The 23,696-nt window shown below is 29.8% G+C and overlaps 2 protein-coding genes across 2 annotated transcripts; one reads left to right on the forward strand and one right to left on the reverse strand.

The window, feature by feature from the left end:
* Positions 1-107: 107 nt before the first annotated feature.
* On the reverse strand, positions 108-5,777 carry LOC102604086 (probable pectinesterase 53). The gene is made up of 5 exons (XM_006353516.2): positions 5,360-5,777; positions 4,049-4,238; positions 3,199-3,405; positions 2,123-2,358; positions 108-383 (listed from the first exon to the last, which is right to left on the reverse strand). Exons 1-5 carry the CDS (start codon positions 5,707-5,709, stop codon positions 236-238), a joined length of 1,131 nt encoding a protein of 376 aa, XP_006353578.1. The 5' UTR covers positions 5,710-5,777; the 3' UTR covers positions 108-235.
* A 5,306-nt stretch (positions 5,778-11,083) lies between these two features.
* Positions 11,084-16,713, forward strand: LOC102606327 (probable glutamate carboxypeptidase 2). The gene is made up of 13 exons (XM_006353436.2): positions 11,084-11,629; positions 12,711-13,225; positions 13,775-13,842; positions 14,094-14,175; positions 14,288-14,380; positions 14,497-14,649; positions 14,823-14,897; positions 15,025-15,112; positions 15,206-15,289; positions 15,858-15,946; positions 16,014-16,130; positions 16,248-16,367; positions 16,468-16,713. Exons 1-13 carry the CDS (start codon positions 11,215-11,217, stop codon positions 16,648-16,650), a joined length of 2,082 nt encoding a protein of 693 aa, XP_006353498.1. The 5' UTR covers positions 11,084-11,214; the 3' UTR covers positions 16,651-16,713.
* Positions 16,714-23,696: the final 6,983 nt, after the last annotated feature.

Below are 23,696 nucleotides of genomic sequence, written 5' to 3' on the forward strand. Positions count from 1 at the left end.
TTTCTTTTCTCTCTCTTTTTTTTTTTTTTTTTTTTTTACCTTAAACATTTAATGGTAGAATGCTTGATATAATATTTCAACCATTTTAATCAAAAGAAAATCTCACCTTTAAATTAACATAATTTTCACCAAAATTTTTCTAATCTATGCCTTTTTGAACTTACTACAAGATACATGGATTTTTACAAATCAAGCCAAAAATAAAATAAAAATTTTAGGGAATAAATTTTATTTATTAAAATTTGATCCATTCATAACCATCAATAAAGCTAAGTGAAATAAAAGGCTTAGCTTCTTGTTCAGTTAATTCTCTACACCATGAAACTCTTCCTGCAAAACTTGCCCCTGGTCCACTACATTTATATTGCCCATAAAATACAGTCCTGTCCAAAAATAAATTTTAAAAAATAACAATAATTAATAATAATAAAAATCGACAAAACAACATATTCAATGTAATTCTACGAGTGAGATCTAAAGAGTGTGATATTTACGAAGATAGAGATACCAATAGACCTTCAACTCAAGAAACACACATATTAGACGATAACCGTAGTGAAAGGAACAACGAGTAATAATAAAATTGATGAAGATGGTAGAAAAGTACTAATAGTAATGTAATAATAATACTCCATAAACAAATACAAAGGGAATTAAAATAAAATAAAAAAAGTATCTGCATGAGGAGACCGGCCTGTCTATGATAATTAATGAATGATTAGTGTTTAAGCATAATTAATACATTGTCTTCATGCATGAAATCATTAATTATTTCCAATTAAGCTAATTAACCCCTTTTTTTTCATTATCGTGCATTACAGTTAGGATTATAGTTGATAATTTAGAATATACTTAGGTTCACATGGAAAGATGAAACTTTTCAACAGTAGATAATAGATGTGACCATATCTACTGACTACTTTCGACTCGAATTATATAATAAGTGAAAGTTTATATAGTCGACCTAACAAAAAATAAAATATGAGATATAATTTGTATATGGAGATAGTGGAATATTAGTGAAGGTAGTGGCTATGCTGGAAAAAGTGTGTTAATATGACAAATTTCCAATACCATAGTGTGTATATATAGATATATAGGTAACAGATAAAAAGGACAACACCGTCCCATGCTTACTATATATTATAACAAAAAGTTAATTTTTTAATTTTATTATAATTTGTGGACTTATAAACTTAGCCAAACTTTAGTCTATAGTTTATAGTTTGGTTGCTTTTTGGTAATTTTCGCAAGAAAAAATAAACTTATCTAGGTTCTAGATTCTTTTCTTTAATGAAAAAGTGTAAAGCTATCCATAGCTCAAAAGGTTTAATCTTTTTTTAAAAAATAAATAAATTAGGTAAGGACTTGCACTATCTTTTGAGTGGTAGTAAAAGGTAAACTAAAATAAGGTTTGGATCAATAAACATATCATGATTCTATTTTATTTTATTTTTAGATATATCCAATTTGTTTTTAAGAGTTTTTTTTATCTGGTGTTTAATATTTATATTGGAGTCAAGATTAATTTAGATTCACATCGTGTAAGGCTATTAAGGGGGAAACACTCTACCAACATTTTTTCTATTCATGTCTCAAATCTGACACCTCTCTGATTACAGATGGAGAGATACTATTGAAAGCAATGAATTCATTACTTGTAATATGTTGGATACTCTTAATGGTACGAAGCATTTTGAGTAAAAATATGCTAATTTGATTCAAAACAGACAATATCAAATCATGTTATAAGTATCTTTAGATTGTTATAGCCCAACAAAATGTACTCATATGAAACTATTTACCACGAAAAATCCCTTATTAACCTTATCATTCGGATGCAGTAGCAAATCTAGAATTTCTAGAACTTGTATGCACCACTAAAAAAAGAAAAAAGAAGTATTTAATGGAAATTGATCCTTTGTCATCTAGGTAAATAACTCAAGCTTCAACTTAGTACACTATCTAATTAATCTTCTTGTAGCATAAGTGTCAGTAAATAATTATATATATACACAAAATATTTACTTTTGCACAAAAATTACGAGTTCACATGTCCCTAGTAAGATTTGCAAATTATTCATAACTAAACGATGTCACATAAAATGAAACGAGAACTTACATTTCTCTAAGGGGGTCACCCCAATTATGCCATCCTTTAGGTATGATAATGTTGTCCATATATGTGTAAGCAAAGATGACCCTTGAGAAAGGACCCCATGCCCTACCTAGGTACAATGCACCTGAACCTGTGACCTTACAGTTCACAAAACTAAATCCAGTGTCCTCCAACATACTGCTCCTTCCTTGTGCTGTTACTGCACCTGTCACTTGTGCTATTGCATGCAAATGACATCCCTACAACATAACAAAAAAACTCACATGATTTTTAATCACATCGAGTTTACGTTATATGCACTGACATATATATATGTATCTAAACAATTATTTGTACAATTTTAAGAGGTTATAGATGTGTATGTTGTTCATTCAATTATATATAAGGTGCAGAAATAACTAAAATTGAAGACGAAAAGTATGAAAAAACATGTTGTAGCGTTTATTGAATAAAAAAATTGTTTATGTTACTGAATTTAAGTTGTATGTACTGACATAGTGACACGTACATAAACAATTATATGTACAATTTAAGATGTTATATAGCAAATTGGAAAAGATTTGTACATGTTGTTCAGGTCGATTATATATAAGATTTAGAAATAGTTAGAATTGAATGGAGAAAATAGGTTAGGCTCTATATGAAACTATTCGACTCGTTACAGAATTTCAAATGACAAATTATATGGATTTCATGTAGTAAAAACTAAAGGGGACGGACATGCTATATCTGAAACGTATGAGATATAGTAAATGTCACAAGTACAGACAGATTCACAAGCAAAAAGATCAAAAGTGCACAATTTAAAAAATTGAAGTTCGAATGTGCTTAATTATAAATATGTAGGAACCAAAATCAGAATTTATCAATATTTCAAGGACTAAAAGTGAAAATTTCCTTAGTTTCTAAAAGAAGATCTTAATTCACACAAATATCCAGTCAGATTTACTATTCATAACATTTCATAGCTGATATATATATAAATTATATACTGATTATACATATATGATTCATTCGTCAACTATTTTTAATTTAATCAGTTGAGTGAACCGCAAAAATCGAAAGAAGTGATTAATTACCTCAAAGAAAGAAAGTCCATTGCCAAAGATGAAATCCACAGAGCCTTCAATATAACAATCTTTATAATAATGTCTACCCAAATGATCATAAAGTGTATCTTGTGCCCCCAAAAATTTGCACCCTACAAAGGCTGCTGTATCTGCTGATATTCTAAATGCTACTGCTTGTTTTCCTATGGCTCCTGGTGGTGGCACTGGTGTTGTGTTCTGCATTTTAATCACGAGTTTAAATTTTATGTACTAACGATAATGTAAAAAAATAATCAAAATGTAGATGAATGCATGTTGAATTCTTTAAAAGTAGCATAGTTTTGGAGGATTCGAAACGGGTGCAGGCAACATTAGTTGAGGATTGACCACATGATAGACTAGTTTTTGAAGTTAAATTGAATTAGTTGTCATTTTTTGAGAGTCAATTTGACTAACATTTGAAGTTAAATTGAATTAAATTAATATAATATTTTATTATTAAAATTTATATATTTAAAAACTATATGAAAAGTACTACCAGTTGCAATTTGTCTAATGTCAATATGGTGAAAAAAAAATTAAAATATTGATCAAAGTTAATATAGTTTGACTCCCAAAAAATAGCAACATGACAACTAATTTAGAACGAAGGGTGAAATAAAATTGCACATATAATGATATAAATGAAACAAGAGCCCTGAGGTAACTAATAAAGTTGTTATCCTGTAATCAAGAGGTCAGATGTTTGAACTGTTGAAAAAAGTTACATAAATTAGACTTTTATGATATGATACTTTCTCGAACACCGTGCATAGCGAAAGTTTAGTTGGATTCCAACAAAAGAGAAATGGAAAAAAAGATAAAGAATTATGTTTTGTACCTTAAAAGTAATATTTTTGGCTTGGAAATAAGGTGAATTAACAGCAAAAGTAGCTGAACCAAAAGTGCCAAGGGGTTTTCCATTTGGGCCAATAGTTTGTGCTGTATCTCCATATTGAATTATTGTATTATCTGCTCCTTCTCCTTCTATGGTTATAAATGATTTAAATGGTGATATATTTACTTTCTCCCTGCAAAAAAATACAAAAATAAATAAATCAATTTATAATAAATAAAAATACATTATCTTAAAGAAATATAAAGGCCAACTCGAGCCACTAAGCTCTCATAATGCACGGGTCTGAGGAGTGGTCGGATCACATTGAGTCTTATGTGTTCATGCAAGAGGTTGTGTTTTGTAGTTTAAACTCATAATCTTTTAATTATGCAAAAGACAACCTTTATTGTTGAGTCGAGGATTATTTTGAAGAAATATATAGAACTTTGGATTGAAAAGACATTATTTTGAAAAGAATATGAAAGATAATTCGATGCATTAAGCTTTCGCTATGTGCAGATCTAAAAAAAAAAGGTTTGATCATATTGAGTTCTATGTATCTAGAGATTGTGTTTGCTGCTTAAACTCGTAATCTTCTTATCACACGACAATAATTTAACTACTCATAGAAAAGAACATTTTGTATGTGATCACAAGACTATAAAATGACAAAAAACAAAGGACAGGTACAAAAAGCAAAATTCTATTCATCACACAATTCTCCATGAATTGACAATTGACCACAAATGTTGAGTTTGGGACAAAACATTTATCCAACATGTGAAGCTATGAAAAGACAGATCAACAAAGTAAAAAATGACATTACACCAAAAGACAAAACACTTTTTTGAGGATAAAAACCTAAAACTCAATAAATTTACCTTTTGCTAAATTTTATGTCTTTCTTTTCCCTCTTATTTTGGAAAAAAAATTAGTACAAAATCAATGGAAAACCACATAATGTAGATGTATCAATAGCATATTCAATTTCAAGAATTGAAAAAAGGAAAACCATAAACTTACACGCAATTTAATTATTACTTAATAAAAAAAATTGAGATATGCATAAACTGACTCAAACAATAGACATGTATCAATGACAACCACTCATCCAACTAACTAATTTCCAAAATTGAAACAATAAGAGTCAGTTTACACGCACCTCAAATTACTCATGAAATAATCAATATCACTATGATAAAATCTGCCTTCCAAATTTGATGGGAAATTAGAAAAGTTCTAGTAATGTGTATGAACACAAACTGACACGAACACCAATGTTATAAAAAAAATATAAAAAAACATGCGACTTACGTGTAAATTCCTGCATGGATTTTAATAACAACTCTAATAAGATTGATAAATGGAAGAGAATCAATGGCTTCTTGAATTGAAGTAAAATCTCCATGAGAAGGATTTTTGTCAACAATAAGTGTATATGAAGGGAACAATTTATTTTTTGCTGTCTTAAAAAGTGAATGTTTTAAGCTTCCAACAAATTGTACCCATTGTATAAATTGTTGTTCAGAATGTTGAACTTGTGTCATGTTCACATTTAATTGCTTCTTTTTTGGCCTAAGACCTTTTGTGTGACAATAAATTAAGTCAAAATTGATGAGAAGAAGAAGAAAAATGAGAAGAAGAAATGGTTTAAAATTTGGCATTGTTGTTATAGGTAGTAAATTAAAGTACTATCTAGCTATCAAATGAGAATAAAAAGAGGAAAAAACAAAAAAAGTGTTTAAAGAGAGAGATGTTTGAAATGTATTGCAAGTTGGCTATATATACATAAATTAGATGTGTGATTCTATGTGTGGTTTTGGGGAGTTCAAGTGGTTTTGAGTAATGAGTCATATATCATTGTTTTTAAAAAAATAAAATGATAGCGGTGTTTCGATCAGTTTACGGGTATTTTGACTATTTCTTTTTAATATTTGTTATATTTTTTTAATAGTTTGGGTATCAAATAACTATGTCTATTGAGATGTAAGCAAATAAATTGAAATCACCTATGATTTTACGTATTTATGTTTGCACTAAAATTATCGGATAACTCTATGGACTATGATAATGTGTACTTATTAAGCATATAAAAAAAATCATTTAATCCTTTCGGACAAGTTTATGTGATCTTATTTCCGTTTTAGTCGTTAAAAAAAAGGATATGATCGTTCTCTTATTTCAACTTCATGTTTTACTCTTAATTACAAGTTTTTATGGTTACACAAATGTTATGGTAGTTAGCTAGACAACAATTTCAAAAGTCTTACAACAATAAAAATGTTATGACATATATAAGACCAAATTTTTTTTTAAAAATCATTTCTTTTACTAAATTTCTAGTTCAATGAAATAGGTTCATATAAATTGATTCAAATAGAAGGAATAATATTTTCTACATTATCAATATTTGAATCACGATTTGTCATGATTTTCCTCCACTTCATTGAATGTTGGATATACCCTTAAGGATTATGACACATATAGTTTTTTCCATGATACAATTTTTGTTAAAATATTATAATATATATATATATATATAAACTAAATATTGAATTCCCTTGTATGTTTTCTTTTTATTTTATAGTTTTAATTTATTTTAATAAAAATTCTGACTCCGTTATTATTGGACAAATTGAGAATAATAATGAGTCATCTTTTAGGTAGAAAGTGGTACAAATTGGAGAATCATGAGTCATGACATAGGATTGAGAGTGTCACGGGTGCTTCCACTGAAATGAATGCAAGAAAAGTTGTGGGTGGGTGGGTTGTGGGTAGGGTGGTTTATAGGGGTGGTGGGATGTTCACAAGAAAGAATTTTAGCAACAATTTTTTTATTATTTAATGAAGAGAGAAGTATTGAAAATACATCTAAATTTGACGTGGATAATTAGTTTCATTTCCGAACTAGTAAAATTAGTGACAATCTTAAAAACAATTTTTTACTTGACTAACTGAAATTAAAATATACGCTCGACCTTGCAACATGAGTGAAATAGTCTCCTGATTCTCATTTGTTTAGGAGTGTTCAACACTCCTCTCGGTTTTTCATTAAACAAACTCATGCTTTTACAAGAATTTAAGACCACTTGATATGTTATAGGGCAGACCGGAGGTGTATCTAAGTTTAATTAGTCAAATAGTAGAGTGTTTTTAAGACTATCAATAGTTTAAGGACGAAACTAATAATTTTCGTCAAATTCAGTGGTATTTTTAATACTTGTCTTTTTTTAATTAATTGATATATATAAAGAACTCTTTTTTTTACCTTTTTTTTTTTTGCTTTTTTGTTGTTTGTTAGCTCCCGTGAGTGTTCTTTCTGTTGTTGTATGTATGGAAAGTGAATATATTCCCATGAGTAAAATGATTTTATGTACTTTTATTTATGTATTTTTACTATTTTAGCTTAAAGTAATTGCCTTTTCATAATTAATTAAATAGACACTATACAGTAAAATAACAGATTAATCAAGTCTCCTGCATAGTACATTTTATTGCTTAGTTATGGAATTTAACTTATATTCACAAAACGTTTTATCAGAAACATTAGGAAAATCTCATCAAATCTTATATTGTACTAGACACTAAAAAATAACACAAGTTACGCTTCAAAAGTTGCACAAAATCTTGTAATAGATCAAAAATAACAAAATAGTAAAGTTACAACACCAAATACGAGTCCCCGTCAAATCAAACAAAAGTAATTTGTTAAATATTTTATGGGGACCAAAATTATTTACTTTTATTAAATTTAACGGACCAAACTAGTCATGGATATATTTAAAGGCCTATTTTAACCTACCACAAAAAAAAAAAAAGTGATTAATTTTGTTATTATCTAGCATGATGCACAAAAAGAGAAATTCAAATGCTAATGGATGATTAGAAAAGAACAATAATTTTGGAATATAGTAGTTGGGAAAGTAAAAAAGACTAGGATAAAGTACCCTAGGATATTTATTGTAGGTATTAAATAATTTAAAAGGTACTGTTCTTTTATTAAAAAAAAAGTTTCAAATTGCGATTAATTCAAATTTGTATAGTATAAGACTTATTAAATGGAGGACACTTTTCTATTTGGATATTTTTTTATTTTCAGATTCAAATTTGAAATCTTTAATATTTGAAGACTTGAAGATTCATTTTTAGTCCAACACAGTTTTAAAGATAAAACTTCAGTGTGAAATAAATGAACTTTGCATGTCTAAATTCTTTTAAAATTATTAAATATATCACTTGATACGAACGACTTTTATTTTTTCGTTGGTCTACAACCTTGACCTAACGATCAAGCTCGAAACACAACTAGATAGGCAATTAGTGAGGAGAGGGTTGGCATTTTAACTTTTAAGTATAATTTAAAATTATCGTCAAGGTTGGAGCTCCATTAGGAAGTAAAATCTAAATCCAGATAATTATAAATCAAAAATTTATTAATGAAGGACAAAGTACAAAAATTTAATAATTTTTCTAACCCTAAATAAGACCTTTAATTAAATATTGCTTATTTTTAAACTATTTTGGAGAAAGGAGACAAAGTATTGGAATGATATTAGATTCTAAATGAAGTAAGGAACTTATTTATTAGATTATAAAAAGAAAATATGTATACTAAATTTTCTTTATGTGTAAAGTTTGGACTGGATCACAAAGATTTATTAATTAGATTATAAAAAGGATAGCTCAATGAACTAAGCTTTTGTTATACCTAAAAAGTTCGAGAAAACATCGAATCATAAGAATTTATCGATTAAATTATGTTGTTAAGATATATGAAATTGAGAACAAAAAAAATACCTTTTTGTGAATTTTTGGAAGCCAATCATTTCTCTTGACTCTTGGAATTATCTACAAACTACTTTCACGGGTGGAAAAAAAATATACCAATCAAAGATATATATAAAAAGTATATATATATTTGGCATTTTTCATAAAATAAAACATCAATTTGAAAAGGATATCCATTGAAAAAAGACTTCCACTATTGTTTCTTTTGCCACCATATGCAGCACTAAAGCAAATTAAAATAATTAGAGTCGGTTTGGATTAGCTGATAAATTTTAAGTGCTGGAAATTGACATATCCGATTAAACGTAAAGGGATACGTATATTCCATTACAACCCTTGGTATCTACCTGGCTACGCATCTTGAATATAGGATTATTAATGGAGAGATGGAAAATTCAGTGGCTTAATCTTTTTTAGTCTATGATTCTTGATATATTAAGAAATCAAGTCAAATTTTTCTTAATTTATTAAGAGTTTATAGGGAAAAAACAGGTTATTTATTGCTAAATCAGAAAAATGTATAATGAAATTTAATACTTAGAATGTATTTTTATTATTTTATTATTTAAGAGATTGAGTCTTCAAGCTGGACAAAATTGGGCCTGATATATATGTTTGCTTGTATTGAGCTTCATCCATAATATTGGGCCTTGATGGATCATCAAAAGTTTTCAATAGATGGGCTTGCCACAGCCCACAAGTTGTAACAATGACCAATAGTTTAGTACAAATATCGTATTGAATTGTGTGATCAATCTAAAAGTTTGATTTATTAAATAAAACAACACTCTTTATCATTTAATATATATATATATATATATATATATTAAATGATAAAGAGTGTTGTTTTATTTAATAAATCAAACTTTTAGATTGATCACACAATTCAATACGATATTTGTACTAAACTATTGGTCATTGTTACAACTTGTGGGCTGTGGCAAGCCCATCTATTGAAAACTTTTGATGATCCATCAAGGCCCAATATTATGGATGAAGCTCAATACAAGCAAACATATATATCAGGCCCAATTTTGTCCAGCTTGAAGACTCAATCTCTTAAATAATAAAATAATAAAAATACATTCTAAGTATTAAATTTCATTATACATTTTTCTGATTTAGCAATAAATAACCTGTTTTTTCCCTATAAACTCTTAATAAATTAAGAAAAATTTGACTTGATTTCTTAATATATCAAGAATCATAGACTAAAAAAGATTAAGCCACTGAATTTTCCATCTCTCCATTAATAATCCTATATTCAAATTGGTGACAAAATTTTCACCAAATACATCTCAGAATAATAAAGGAAAGCAAACAAATTGTCCCATTAAGATATTCTAACATTTATTTTTATTGTTATAAGGATTATAATTAGATCTTTAAATGATTTTTGATTTTTTTTTCAAACATTAATAAGAATAAGTCAAGTCAATATACTTCATGGAAGATGTATCTAATAAAGTGATTGTAGTGTGTCCTCATCAGCTAATTAAAATTGAGAAAAAAAATAGTGTTTACATCATCTATCGACCCAAGCCTGACACCTCTTGCGTCATGATACACACTTTGTAAGATTACATTATATGTGTTATTATTACGGAGGGAATAAACTTATTTGTCTAACGAGGACAAAAAAAATGTAAAATTCACAAATAATCACTTTTTCAACTGTTGTAATTACAAAATTGTCCTGTCATAGAGTTTCAATTTCAATATATGAAACTTGATGATATTATCTTAGAATTCCATAGTAGTGCGTCTTTCAAAGACATGATTGAAAAATGATTACTAAACGATATTTCTATTTAAAAATAAAGTCTAAAATGGTCTAAAATGTCCTTAAACTATGTGAAATGAACAAAAATGTCCTCAATTTTGTAGTTTGCCTCAAAAATGCCCTTGTCGTCAATATTTTGGTTCAAAAATGTCCTTGTAGTCAATATTTTGGCCCAGAAATGCCTCAATAGTTGTTAAATGAGTCAAAAATGTCCTTTTCCAAATAAATACATTATTTCTTCTCTTTTTAATTAAAAAATCCCCCCCCCCCAACCAACACACACCACCAATTGTAGGCCCAACTCCCAAGTCTTGGCCCCTCTTAGTGACACACACATATATCCAAGAATCTAACTATTTCTTTATGGAAGATTCTGAAACTCACTTGGAAAGACCAAAAAAATCACTCAAATAAATGGTTATTTACCTATCATTGTTGTCCATTTTCATGCCTAAAAAGTCCTTCAAAATACACAATCTTTGACATTGGAGAAACCACTATGACATAAAGGACTCAACTTTCTTGCTCAACTTCACTTTAAGACCAATTTCACAAAAAATCAAGAATCTATGACCAAATTTCAAGAAACTAAAATCAAATGACAAAGTTAACATTTTTCACCTTCATAGTACTAGCCACTTCAATTTCCTTTATTTTCTTGGAAACCCCACCAAAATCTTTCTATCACACTTTGTTCATATCTGATTCTTTTTCTGATAATTCCTCTATAGCAAATCATCTTTATACCTTAACTAAGAGACCCCATGTTGCTGGTTCTCAAGCTAATGCTGATGCAGCAGCTTATGTTCTGTCAATTTTCACTTCTTGTAACATACCATCACATTTAACATCCTATGATGTGGCCTTAACTTATCCTGTCTCAAGGTCTTTAACCCTAAAATCTTCAGAAAAAACAATAAAGTTTGGTCTTTTTCAAGAGATTTATGATGGTGATCCATATGCAGAGGTGGCTAATGAAGTATTACCTACCTTTCATGCTTATGCTAGATCAGGTATTGTTAATTGTCCTTTCGTTTTAATTTGTTTGTCTGATTTTAACTTGATGCGGAGTTTAAGGTAGTACAAAGTACTTTTGAATCTCGTGGTCTTATACTAATAACTAGAATGTATTACCTACCTTTCATGCTTATGCTAGATCAAGTATTGTTAGTTGACATACTTTCAATTTGTTTGTCTGTTTTTAACTTGACACGGAGTTTAAGATAGTAAAGACTACTTTTGAATCTCGTGGCCTTATACTAAATATACCTAGAATGTATTGCAATGTCCTTTAATCGTGTAGTCTTAAAAATGTCTTCGGGAAAGTTTAGAATTTTAAAGAGTTGTGAAAAAAGGAAAGAGATATTCTTTTGGAAAAAGACGAAAAGGAAATTAAGACAAACAAGTTGAAACGAAAGGGGTATAAAATACATTCAAGTCTTTTGAATTTACTAAGTGGTTTATGTTACTTGAAATTGAGTTTGAAGGATTTTATTTTAGTTTAATTTAATCCTTGATACGATAGATAGGGTTGGTTTCTTTGGAAATCATAAGCAATTATATTGAAAAGCATTTGAGAGAGATCATTGATCATAGGGTGAAATCGTAGAGTCGAGAATAGAAGAGCGACATTCTTGAATATTGCCTCTTGTGTGGCTTGGTTGAATCCGGGAGATAGTACTGGTATTATTCTTCCGCTTGCTCGTGAAAGAGACTTTAACAATCTTCAAGAAACATGGTTATGTTAAGTCAAGCAAGTGTCATTTTGGTTTGGTAGTATAATTATCGTTTGTGAAGGCTACCTCGTGTCTGGCTTAGTTGAATCCCGTAGATAGTATTGTTATTGTTTTTGAGTTTGCTCGTGATAGAGACTTCAACTATCCTCTAGAAACATGGCTATGTTAAGTCACAACAAGTGTCATTTTGGTTTTGTAGTGTTATTCTTATTATCCATATTCTAACAATTTGAAGACATTTTGTTTTTATTCAACAAATATTAAGTCATGAACTCATAATTTCTGCAATGAATTTTAGCACTTTAGTACTTTAAAGGTTGAACTCGTAAAATTTTATATATTGAATCCACCTGATCAGGTACCGCGACTGGTCCTGTGGTATATGCAAATTACGGGCGTGTAGAGGACTATGCGACATTGAGAGAAATGGGAGTTAATGTATCTAATACTGTTGTATTGGCAAGATATGGGAAGATATACAGGGGAGACATTGTACATAATGCTCATGCTGTTGGTGCAATAGGGGTGTTAATTTTTACTGATAAAAAGGACTATGGTGGCGAAAAATGGTTTCCGGACGATAAGTGGATGCCACCAAGTGGAGTTCAAGTTGGATCAGTGTATGATGGAATTGGTGATCCTACAACACCAGGGTGGCCTAGTACCGGAGAATGTGAGAGATTATCAGACGAGGAAGTTGACGAGGGAGGAAATGTACCATTGATACCATCATTGCCAATTTCTTGGGCTGATGGAGATGCAATCATAAGGACCATTGGTGGAAAAGTAGCAAATGTGGATTGGCAAGGAGGAAAGGATAGTCCTATTTATAGAGTTGGGCCGGGACCTGCAATTGCAAATCTCTCTTATGAAGTAAGTAACTATGCTGTTTCATTTTATATGAAGGTGTTGACTGGACGGAGAACTTTGTGGTCTTAAACATGCCATGACATTCCGTTAACTATAAGAGCATGTCATTAAGGAATTGGGAAGTTAAAAGTTAAATTGTTTCTAATAGAAAAGTTTCGCTCTTGTTGGAACAGACTAAAAACGAAAGAATGTCACGAAAAATGGAACAACTCTTCTCTCTTTTCTCTATTGAACTATAAAAAGCACTTTATAGTAGCTACACAGATTCATCACAACGTATGACTAGTCAACGGGGAAAATGAAGGCTAACCTGTTTTGGTTGTTATGACTAGCAAGAATTCATAGGTTCTTTTAGTGCGCTTTGATCGGTCTTACAGATACTATTTTTTGTATAAGTTATGAGGGAATATGCGAAAGACTCAGCTTAAAAGTGATCATCAGAACTCACCGTCATTTGTTTATGTCATCTGGTTCACCCTTTCCTTTAGAAAGAATAAAGAGTAGTAGTCTACACGTCAATTTGGGATTGTTGAACGGTTGTACATTCTGCAGGGACAACAAGTCATAAGCACAATCCAAAATGTTATTGCAGTTATAGAAGGAGAAGAAGAACCTGATCGGTACGCCTCTCTAACCTTCAACTTTTCATGAGTTATTTGACTTCACTTAAGCCTTAAAATGCATACTATATATATAATTGACCTCAACTAGTCTGGGATCGAGGTTTAGTTGGTCATTTGAATGATTGACGAGTTGGGGTCGGCTACCATAAAACAAAGGAATAATTATAGAAATCGGTGAAGTATAAAACAAGATGACTAAAAATATCTGCTAGGAAATGTTAGTGTTGCTCAAGGGAAGATGTGTCCAGGTTTGTTATACTAGGTAATCATCGCGATGCGTGGACATTTGGAGCTGTTGATCCAAATAGTGGCACAGCATCCCTACTTGAGGTATTATTTCTCCAGAGAACTTACCTAAAATGTCAAGGATATATATTTCATGAATCAAATATGCATATACATATATAAACTGACGATTACCTGGTTTACTTGTGAAATGCAGATTGCACAACGGCTCGAAAAGCTGCAAAAAAGAGGGTGGAGACCGCGAAGAACAATCATCTTATGCAACTGGGACGCTGAGGAGTATGGCCTGGTGACCCTTCATCTCTTCTCTTAGACAAACATGAGCATATTCGTATAACAAACAAAGCTTTTATCTCACAAGAATATACAATGACATTAACTAAATGTTAACAACCTGCTTTTCAGATAGGTTCAACAGAATGGGTTGAAGAAAATAGGGAAATGCTAGCTGCAAGGGTCGTCGCCTACTTGAACGTTGATTGTGCTGTTCAAGCAGGAGATTTTCGAGCCTCTGCAACACCACAGCTTGATGAACTAATCATACTAGCTTCTCAGCAGGTATTGATCCTGATTATCCTCCAAAAAAATGTACAACACCACAGTTATGTGCACGGAAGCATCGTCAATGTTCCACATTTTATAGTGTTTGCAGATCAATTTGAACTTGTAATCTTATGTGCAACTAGTTATCGTGATCTTCGACTCATCTTAAACTAAATTCTTCTTTGAAGGTCCAAGACCCCGATAACTCCTCACAAACTATTTACCAATCTTGGCTCGCTTCTGGCAACGATACAACAGTAAAGGTGAGAGTGGTAAAGTGATTGCCTAAGTTTAGACGTCATCTTAATCGACACCTTAATGTTTCGTTTAAGAGCCTACAACTTTGAAAAAGATCAGGCAGACTAATCCGGATTATCTATTTTCATGTAGCTCGGGAGATTAGGAGGATCTGGATCGGATTATGCGGCATTTGTTCAACACATTGGAGCTCCAGCAGTAGACATGTCTTTTGGACAAGGTACCATGATATTAGTTACCTCAAAAGGCATGTCCAGTTATTTTTATGGCAGAAACTGCTTTGAAGTATAGTCATTTGACATTTTGTCTACAGGTTACCCAATATACCATTCGATGTACGATGACTTTGTTTGGATGAAGAAATTTGGAGACCCGATGTTTCATAGGCATGTAGCAGGTTTGTTACGCCTTTTTTCCAGATTGCTATATGCTGCATCTTGAATATCTGAGTGAGATTGTTTGTTCCCATTATATGCTAAAAATCGCTCTCAAGTAGAAAAGCAAATGTAGATGACAAATTTAAGATGTCACATACAGTTATTTATTGTCATATATCAAGCACATTATATTACTCGGACTGGTCAAAAATGTTGTTGGGTCCGTATAAGCATCAGATACTCAAAAGTAGTGTATTTTTGGAGGATCCGGAATGCAGCAACATTTTTGGAGAGCGCGAGTGACATAGCAAGCACATACTATGTGCATATTTCTGTGCTTGGGAGTTTTTGATGGTTAATAAACCAAGATTTTACAATGACTACAATTTTAGAGAGACGCGAAAGCAAAAACCTATGGGGTCGCTTCTGTAACTAGATAACTAGCACCAACGAGTAACTAATAATCCTGTTATACATAAAAAAGTAACTGTTATGCCATGCTATCTTGTAACAAATCATTGCTCTTGTTCCATGCAAATGCCTTGTTTTTCATCATGGATTGATCTAGTTTTATTACTATTTTTACAGCGGCAAGCATATGGGGTTTGGTAGCTCTTCGACTTGCAGACGATGAAGTTTTGCCTTTTAATTACCTATCGTACGCGTATGAGCTCCAGGTATTGTTGAATCGTCAGCTTAGCTACAAACGAAATGTCACTAATGTTCTCAATATTTGTGAAACAGAAAAGTGCAGAACACTTGGAAGCTGAGATATCAGACAAGGGCATTTCACTTGTTCCTTTGTATGCTTCTATTGAAAAACTCAGAAAAGCAGCCACAAGAATTAAGAACGACATAAAGGTACGACACGAGTTCTATTATAGAATGCTTGATTTGTAACAGCTTAAGTTTTTAGATGAGTCGGTCGCACAATTTAACAGTAATACTTAAGATTGCTTGCGTGGATTTAACTTGTAGGCACTCAAAGCAAAAAGAAGTCGTGCATCAATGAGAGAGTTGAACGATAGACTAATAATGACAGAACGAGCATTCACAGACAGAGACGGGCTTTCTTCAAGGACATGGTACAAACATTTGGTAAGAAGTTATCTTTCAATCCTGCTCTGATACCAAATGATATCACGTAGTTATTCATTTCATGAAAAATTGGATCTAATTACAACAACTTTTTACTCAGATTTACGCGCCAGCAAAACACGATGACTATGGATCTAAGTCATTTCCCGGTATATCTGACGCTATTGAGAATGCCAAGAGCCTGAATTCTTCAGACTCCTGGCATTCTGTACAACATGAAGTTTGGCGAGTTGCTCGAGCCATCACACAAGCATCACTAGTCCTCAGCGGTCGACTAACATGAATCTTTGTATTATCATTTTCAATCTTAGTATGTTCAAAAATAAATTAGCATAGTAGTTGTATGGTTTCACAATCTTGGTTTTACCATGATTTGTAAAAAATTGTTAGAGATCATCCTGAATTCTCTTCCTCAAGAAAAATGTCTATCAATTGATCTTTACAGTCAATGTCTCCGCTTTTCACGAAGTTGATTCTTATGAACAACTTGTAGACAAAAATGACATGTACATATCAAAATTTTGTGTTTGTAAATGTTTATGATAAAAATTTACCTATAATTAATCTAGGAATGACCTGATTATGTTTAATCTTTTTGAGCTAGCAAGTATTTGAGAGTTCATTTTTACATGAGTAAAGGGATTTTGAATTTGTAAGATTACAATTCAATAGTTTTTGAAATTTATTGATTTGATTAATTTAAATTCCTACTTGAAAAGATTAGGCACTTCCTACCATAGGAACATTTCCATACTTCAATCCCTAATTGCATTTGTTTTAACTTAATAATATATTGGCTCGATCAATTCAAATTTCTACGTGAAAAGATTTAACACTCTCCATAGATAAGTATTTTGATTCCCCTAGCTCAAACCGAAGACCTCTAACAACAACACATGAAAAAGATTAACACTCTATGATAGGGATCCGAATTCCTCTGGCTCAAATTCAAAACATCTAACATAATGACAACAATAACAACAAATAAACAATGTGATTTCTAACATAACGACAACAATAACAACAAATAAACAATGTCATTACATATACAACATAATTCCACAATGAAATTTGAAGTAGTTTAGACCATATCCAAACCTTTCTACTTTTGATTACCTTTGATAACGAATGATATTTTCTCTATGGATTCCAATTTTTCCTAGCTCAAATTCGAAACATCTACCAATAACGACAACAATGTGATCTTACAAATGAAATCTAGAGAAAATATCTCGTCACATGCATATTTGAAAAAGGTATATGATAACATATATATGTGACCAGATACTTTCTTCAGATCTAACGTCTCTATCAACTAAATTTTCTTTTCTTCACACTGATCGATACTAACTCACCTACTCGTGTTTCTACCAGATCCAAGAGGGTCGATACCTAAAATCACAACCCGATTACTCATTCTTTCTCAACTCTCCTATACAAAGACCATTTCCGATACTTTCTTCAGATCTAACGTCTCTATCAACTAAATTTTCTTTTCTTCACACTGATCGATACTAACTCACCTACTCGTGTTTCTACCAGATCCAAGAGGGTCGATACCTAAAATCACAACCCGATTACTCATTCTTTCTCAACTCTCCTATACAAAGACCATTTCCGATACTTTCTTCAGATCTAACGTCTCTATCAACTAAATTTTCTTTTCTTCACACTGATCGATACTAACTCACCTACTCGTGTTTCTACCGGATCCAAGAGGGCCGATGCCTAAAATCACAACCCGATAACTCATTCTTTCCCAACTCCTATACAAAGACCATTTCCCATTTCCGATATACTCTCAACTCAAGTAATTCCTTCCCAACTCTCCTACAATGACCATTTCCGATACTCTCAAAGACCATTTTCCATACACTCTCAGCTCAAGTAAAACATTCTCAAAACCCGAGACATCTATCTAAAAGATAATAAAAACCTTCATCATTCCACAATATATATCATGCTAGAAAATAGAACAAAACACTATGAGAGGGAAAAATTACATTTTTATTTATCAAACAAAAGTTAAACAACACAGATAACAGATCTTCCCTTCCATTTGTCATTTCCATTTCCCTCTCTAAATTCTGCATAAAATCACCAAACATTACCAGATTCTTTAATATTTACATTAACAATTCAGATCATTCAAAATCTAAATCTAAATCTAAGATTCATCAATCGGATTCTCTTCCGGTTCATCAAAATTAGGGTCATTTGCATCAACAACAACAACAACATCAGCTGCTTCTTTCTTAGAAGAATAACTTCCGTCGCCGGCCCAAGTAAACTTTCCACCATGGCCGCCTTTCTTCGGAGATCCACTTACTCCGGTGGCCGATCGCCGGTCCTTCCGAGCATCCTGGCCTGATTTGGGGGTAATTTTGGAACTTTTTGATGTATTCTTCATAGTGATTTTTTTCAGTGAGATTTTTGTGTGTGAATTATTGGGGTTTTGGGGGAGATTATATATAGAGGAAAATGAGATGATATTTAATTTTTGGTCCTTTGAGTATTTGATAAATATCAATTTTAGTCCTTGTAGTATTGAATTAAATAATCATCGATTAATTAAAACATGCAACAAGGAATGGACATAAAATTTGGATTTACCTTATCAAATCGAATTTTAAAAGTCTTGTATTTGATATTTATTTTTTATTATTGAAATTGAACTAACTTTGGACATATCAAACTGAATATTGAACGCTCATTCTACATTAAATTTAAATCATATGTGTGTTAGATATGACAGGAAAAACTCTTCAAAAATTAGTTGATTTCTTACTTGTTTTCTAATGTTTAATGAGTAAATAAAAACATATTATTGAAAGAACATTTATATATAATCTAGTGAAATATTTATGGAGTGGAGAGTGGAGGTTTGACGATAATGATGTGTGGGGTGGTGGGGTGGTCAAGGATTGAAAGTTCGAGCGTTAGATAGATGACAATCAAATAATGAACTTAAAATATTTATATAATTTAATAGTCAAATTTTAAAAAGTAAAATATTATAGGGACTAAATTAAAAAATAATTAATATCTAAGGGACTAGAAATTATATTAATATTTGGTTCTGTCACGTGACTTTGACATGTGCAATGGATAACTGGATAAGAACAAACTGTGGATTGTTACAGTGACTACAAATAAATACTCCAAATTAATTATCTAATTTAATAATAGGACAATATATATATATATATATATAATTTGGCTCCATTTGTAATGTAGTACACATTTTCTTTCTACTTATATATAAGAGATGACAACATAAAATATTTCAAAAATAAATACATTTAAAAAAATTCGATTGATTCTTGAAATTAATCTATCGTTAAAAATTATGTATAAAATACAATAAATCGTGATAATTGACAACTTAAAATATTTATTAAAAATGCACAAAAAAAGAAATTAACTGATTCTTAAAATTAATCTATCAATGTCACATAAAATGAGACAAAAGTAGTAATATGTATTATTTAATGTCAAATTACTGAAAGCTACGTAAAATGTATTGTAAATCTTAACAATTAACAACATTTGTTTAACTCTTGAAATTTTATCTATGCTACATACATTGAGACAAGTGGAGTAATATATATTAAGTATTTACAAATTACGTAAAAATATTATAAATTACATTATTAACAACTTAAAATATTTAAAAATCATATTAAATTTAAATAACTCACTATATTTTATCTGTGTCACATACATTAGGACAAAAAATAATAGTTATTGGGCCCGTGCGTAAGAGAGTTTATGCCCAAGTATAATATATAATATTCAATGACTCTCCAAATTTCATTTGTGTCACATAAATTGAGACAACAAAAATAACATATATTGGGTCCATTTTAATTTATTTGTCTTGTTTTTTTAAATTTTTTATATTTAAAAATTGCGTAAAAATACTATAAATCATGATAATTGACAACATAAAATATGTTTTGAAAAAGATACAAAAAATTCCATTGATTCTTGAAGTTAATCTATCGTAAAAATACTATAAATCATGATAATTGACAACATAAAATATGTTTTGAAAAAGATACAAAAAATTCCATTGATTCTTGAAGTTAATCTATCGTAAAAATACTATAAATCATGATAATTGACAACATAAAATATTTCAAAAATAAATACATTTAAAAAAATTCGATTGATTCTTGAAATTAATCTATCGTTAAAATTTATGTATAAAATACAATAAATTGTGATAATTGACAACTTAAAATATTTATTAAAAATGCACAAAAAAAGAAATTAACTGATTCTTAAAATTAATCTATCAATGTCACATAAAATGAGACAAAAGTAGTAATATGTATTATTTAATGTCAAATTACTGAAAGCTACGTAAAATGTATTGTAAGTCTTAACAATTAACAACATTTGATTAACTCTTGAAATTTTATCTATGCTACATACATTGAGACAAGTGGAGTAATATATATTAAGTATTTACAAATTACGTAAAAATATTATAAATTACATTATTAACAACTTAAAATATTTAAAAATCATATTAAATTTAAATAACTCACTATATTTTATCTGTGTCACATACATTAGGACAAAAATAATAGTTATTGGGCCCGTGCGTAAGAGAGTTTATGCCCAAGTATAATATATAATATTCAATGACTCTCCAAATTTCATTTGTGTCACATAAATTGAGACAACAAAAATAACATATATTGGGTCCATTTTTAATTTATTTGTCTTATTTTTTTAAATTTTTTATATTTAAAAATTGCGTAAAAATACTATAAATCATGATAATTGACAACATAAAATATTTCAAAAATAAATACATTTAAAAAAATTCGATTGATTCTTGAAATTAATCTATCGTTAAAAATTATGTATAAAATACAATAAATCGTGATAATTGACAACTTAAAATATTTATTAAAAAAACAGAAATTTTTTTTGACTGATTCTTAAAATTAAATCGTGATAATTGACAACATAAAATTGTTCAAAAATGTTGTATGTGGGTAGTCTTATTGTGCCTTGAATAGCGTCAAAGAAAGTACAGGTTTGTGATAAAAAAACTTATTCCTTTATCCACGCAAACAATCGCTTCAAAAATTTCGTTATTAGCCTCAAAACATACCATTTATGTTATTGGGCCCGTGCATAGCACGGGCAACAAAATCTAGTTCTAAATAATGTTGTGTTTATATATATACACATATTTTATGTCAATTTTTTTAAAAATCTTTTCATCGATAATATATATCGAGGAACTCTATCAATTAATATTAAATCAGAAAAGCGAAATATTTTATATATCTTTTCACCAACGTACGTATTGAATAATTTATAAAATACGATTCTTTTTTTTTTGGTAAAAAAATTTTTTTGGACCATTTTTCACTTTGTGCGTCATCCTTGCACAGAAGCCATGCTAATTTTCTCTATATCGTTCCAATTTTATCAGATGTCCCCGAAGGGACTATAAATTACGAATCTGACAACTACGATTTAGCTAGATAAAATAAATCACCCGATAATATATTAGATTTCCAATTTTATATTAATAGTTTACCAGCTTTTATGATCTGATATGAGCTTAAGTGAAGAATAAAAAGTCATATAATCAATCTTCACTTATATGGATTGAAGTATGGTTATCGTTGTTATTGTTGAATTACTTATTGGCTTTTATCGTTCTAAAATCTTATTTGATATTTTTGCAAAGTTAATTCTACGGAGCATGACTTCATACATGAATACTTAAAATTAATATAACTTTAACCAAATAAAAAAATCGAAATATGAAAAATAAAGGACACATTACTAACTATTTCATGTTTGATAATATTTGTTCTTCAACATGGGATACATACAAAATGTAATTATCATTGTCTTTTGTGAGAAAACACAAGAATAAATTTGTTAAAATTGAATATATTTTTTAGTGAATCATACACAATTATAAGATTTAATCTTCAATTTCATTAATTGACCTTCTAAGTTCTCTTGACTAAAAATAATTCTATTTTTTGCTAAAGTAAAAACATTTTTCCCTTTGACATAAAAATATTTATCGCTTCTCATACATCATACAAAATTACTATCCAATATTTTGATTTTTCGTCATCAAGCAAAAAGGAAAAAAACTATTTATAAGAATGACAACAGTAATGAAAATCGATGAAGGTCTTTATTCAAATAAAAAAGGACAAGCGACAAACTCAAATACATGTAATGACAAAACTATATGTATAGTAAAAACTATATTAATTTCTTTCTAAATTTATTTTCTTTACATTTTAATATTTTCTACTGAAAATTATAACTTTATCATTAAATATAGAATTATGAATTGACAAATTAAATACTTTTAAAATAGGAATTTTACTTGGTGTGTCGGGCAAGAAAATAAATTATGCGAAAATGAGAAATTCCTTGCAAATGAAGGGTCAAATAAGAAAATAAATAAAAATTTATAGGTCAAAGGAATTAACTGGATCAATATAGTTTATTAACTTAAATAATAATTGTAGAAAACATAGCTAAAGTGATATTTTATTTTATTTAGTTTTTCCGTTTGATATTTATATTGACATCGATTAATTTTAAATTTACATTATAATGCAAGTGGAAATCATTTAAATCAGTTGAAAAAAGAATCATTCTACTCTCTTGATCTACATAGGACCAACACACTACTATCTTAACTATTTCATTCGTTTTTAATTATCTGTCATGTTTTTCTTTAACACTTCCTCAAGAAAATAATAATTAGAAGGAATTTTTGATTATTTTAATCTTCATCCATCCCTCTAAGATATAAGCTTTTTTCAATAAATATTTATTATGTTGAAGTATTTATTATCTTCAAAAATAATTACTACTAAATATTAAATGAAAAAATATAACTAATTTTATCATAAACTTCTAAAGTGGTATATTTTGCGACATTTTCCTTTTATAAAAAAACACAATGAATAATTTGATATAAGTAGTTAATGTCAAAATGAGTCACGATGATCACCAAAAGTTGTAATGTAATGAGCATGACTATTACTCCCTAAAGCATATGCCTCAAGTTCGAGCCTTGTCTATGATTCTTTGTTATTGATAAGAGTGTTTTTCTCGAATGAATCTAGATTACTGATCAGTCAGACTTTAATATGAATATCGGATGAAACACCGATAAAAAAGAAGAGTAACATGATGACATGGCATTTTCTCATTGGCAAATGCAAAAAAGGGCCAAAATTTCCAAATTGATGCCCTAGCTCCTATCCTAAATCCCTAAAAAAAAAAACCCTAAAGACCAAAGCCCCACAAAAAAAAGAAACA

This window comes from Solanum tuberosum, unplaced genomic scaffold (genome assembly GCF_000226075.1).
Source record: "Solanum tuberosum cultivar DM 1-3 516 R44 unplaced genomic scaffold, SolTub_3.0 scf00155, whole genome shotgun sequence".
Classification (NCBI taxonomy): Eukaryota; Viridiplantae; Streptophyta; class Magnoliopsida; order Solanales; family Solanaceae; genus Solanum; species Solanum tuberosum.

Coding starts and splice junctions, on each gene's coding strand:
- LOC102604086 (XM_006353516.2), bottom strand. CDS start 5,709: ATGCCAAATTTTAAACCATTTCTTCTTCTCATTTTTCTTCTTCTTCTC. Junction 3,406..4,048: donor CCAAAAATATTACTTTTAAG/GTACAAAACATA, acceptor ATTAAAATGCAG/AACACAACACCAGTGCCACC. Junction 2,359..3,198: donor ATGGACTTTCTTTCTTTGAG/GTAATTAATCAC, acceptor GTTATGTTGTAG/GGATGTCATTTGCATGCAAT.
- LOC102606327 (XM_006353436.2), top strand. CDS start 11,215: ATGACAAAGTTAACATTTTTCACCTTCATAGTACTAGCCACTTCAATT. Junction 13,843..14,093: donor GGAGAAGAAGAACCTGATCG/GTACGCCTCTCT, acceptor AGATGTGTCCAG/GTTTGTTATACTAGGTAATC. Junction 16,131..16,247: donor GAATTAAGAACGACATAAAG/GTACGACACGAG, acceptor TTTAACTTGTAG/GCACTCAAAGCAAAAAGAAG.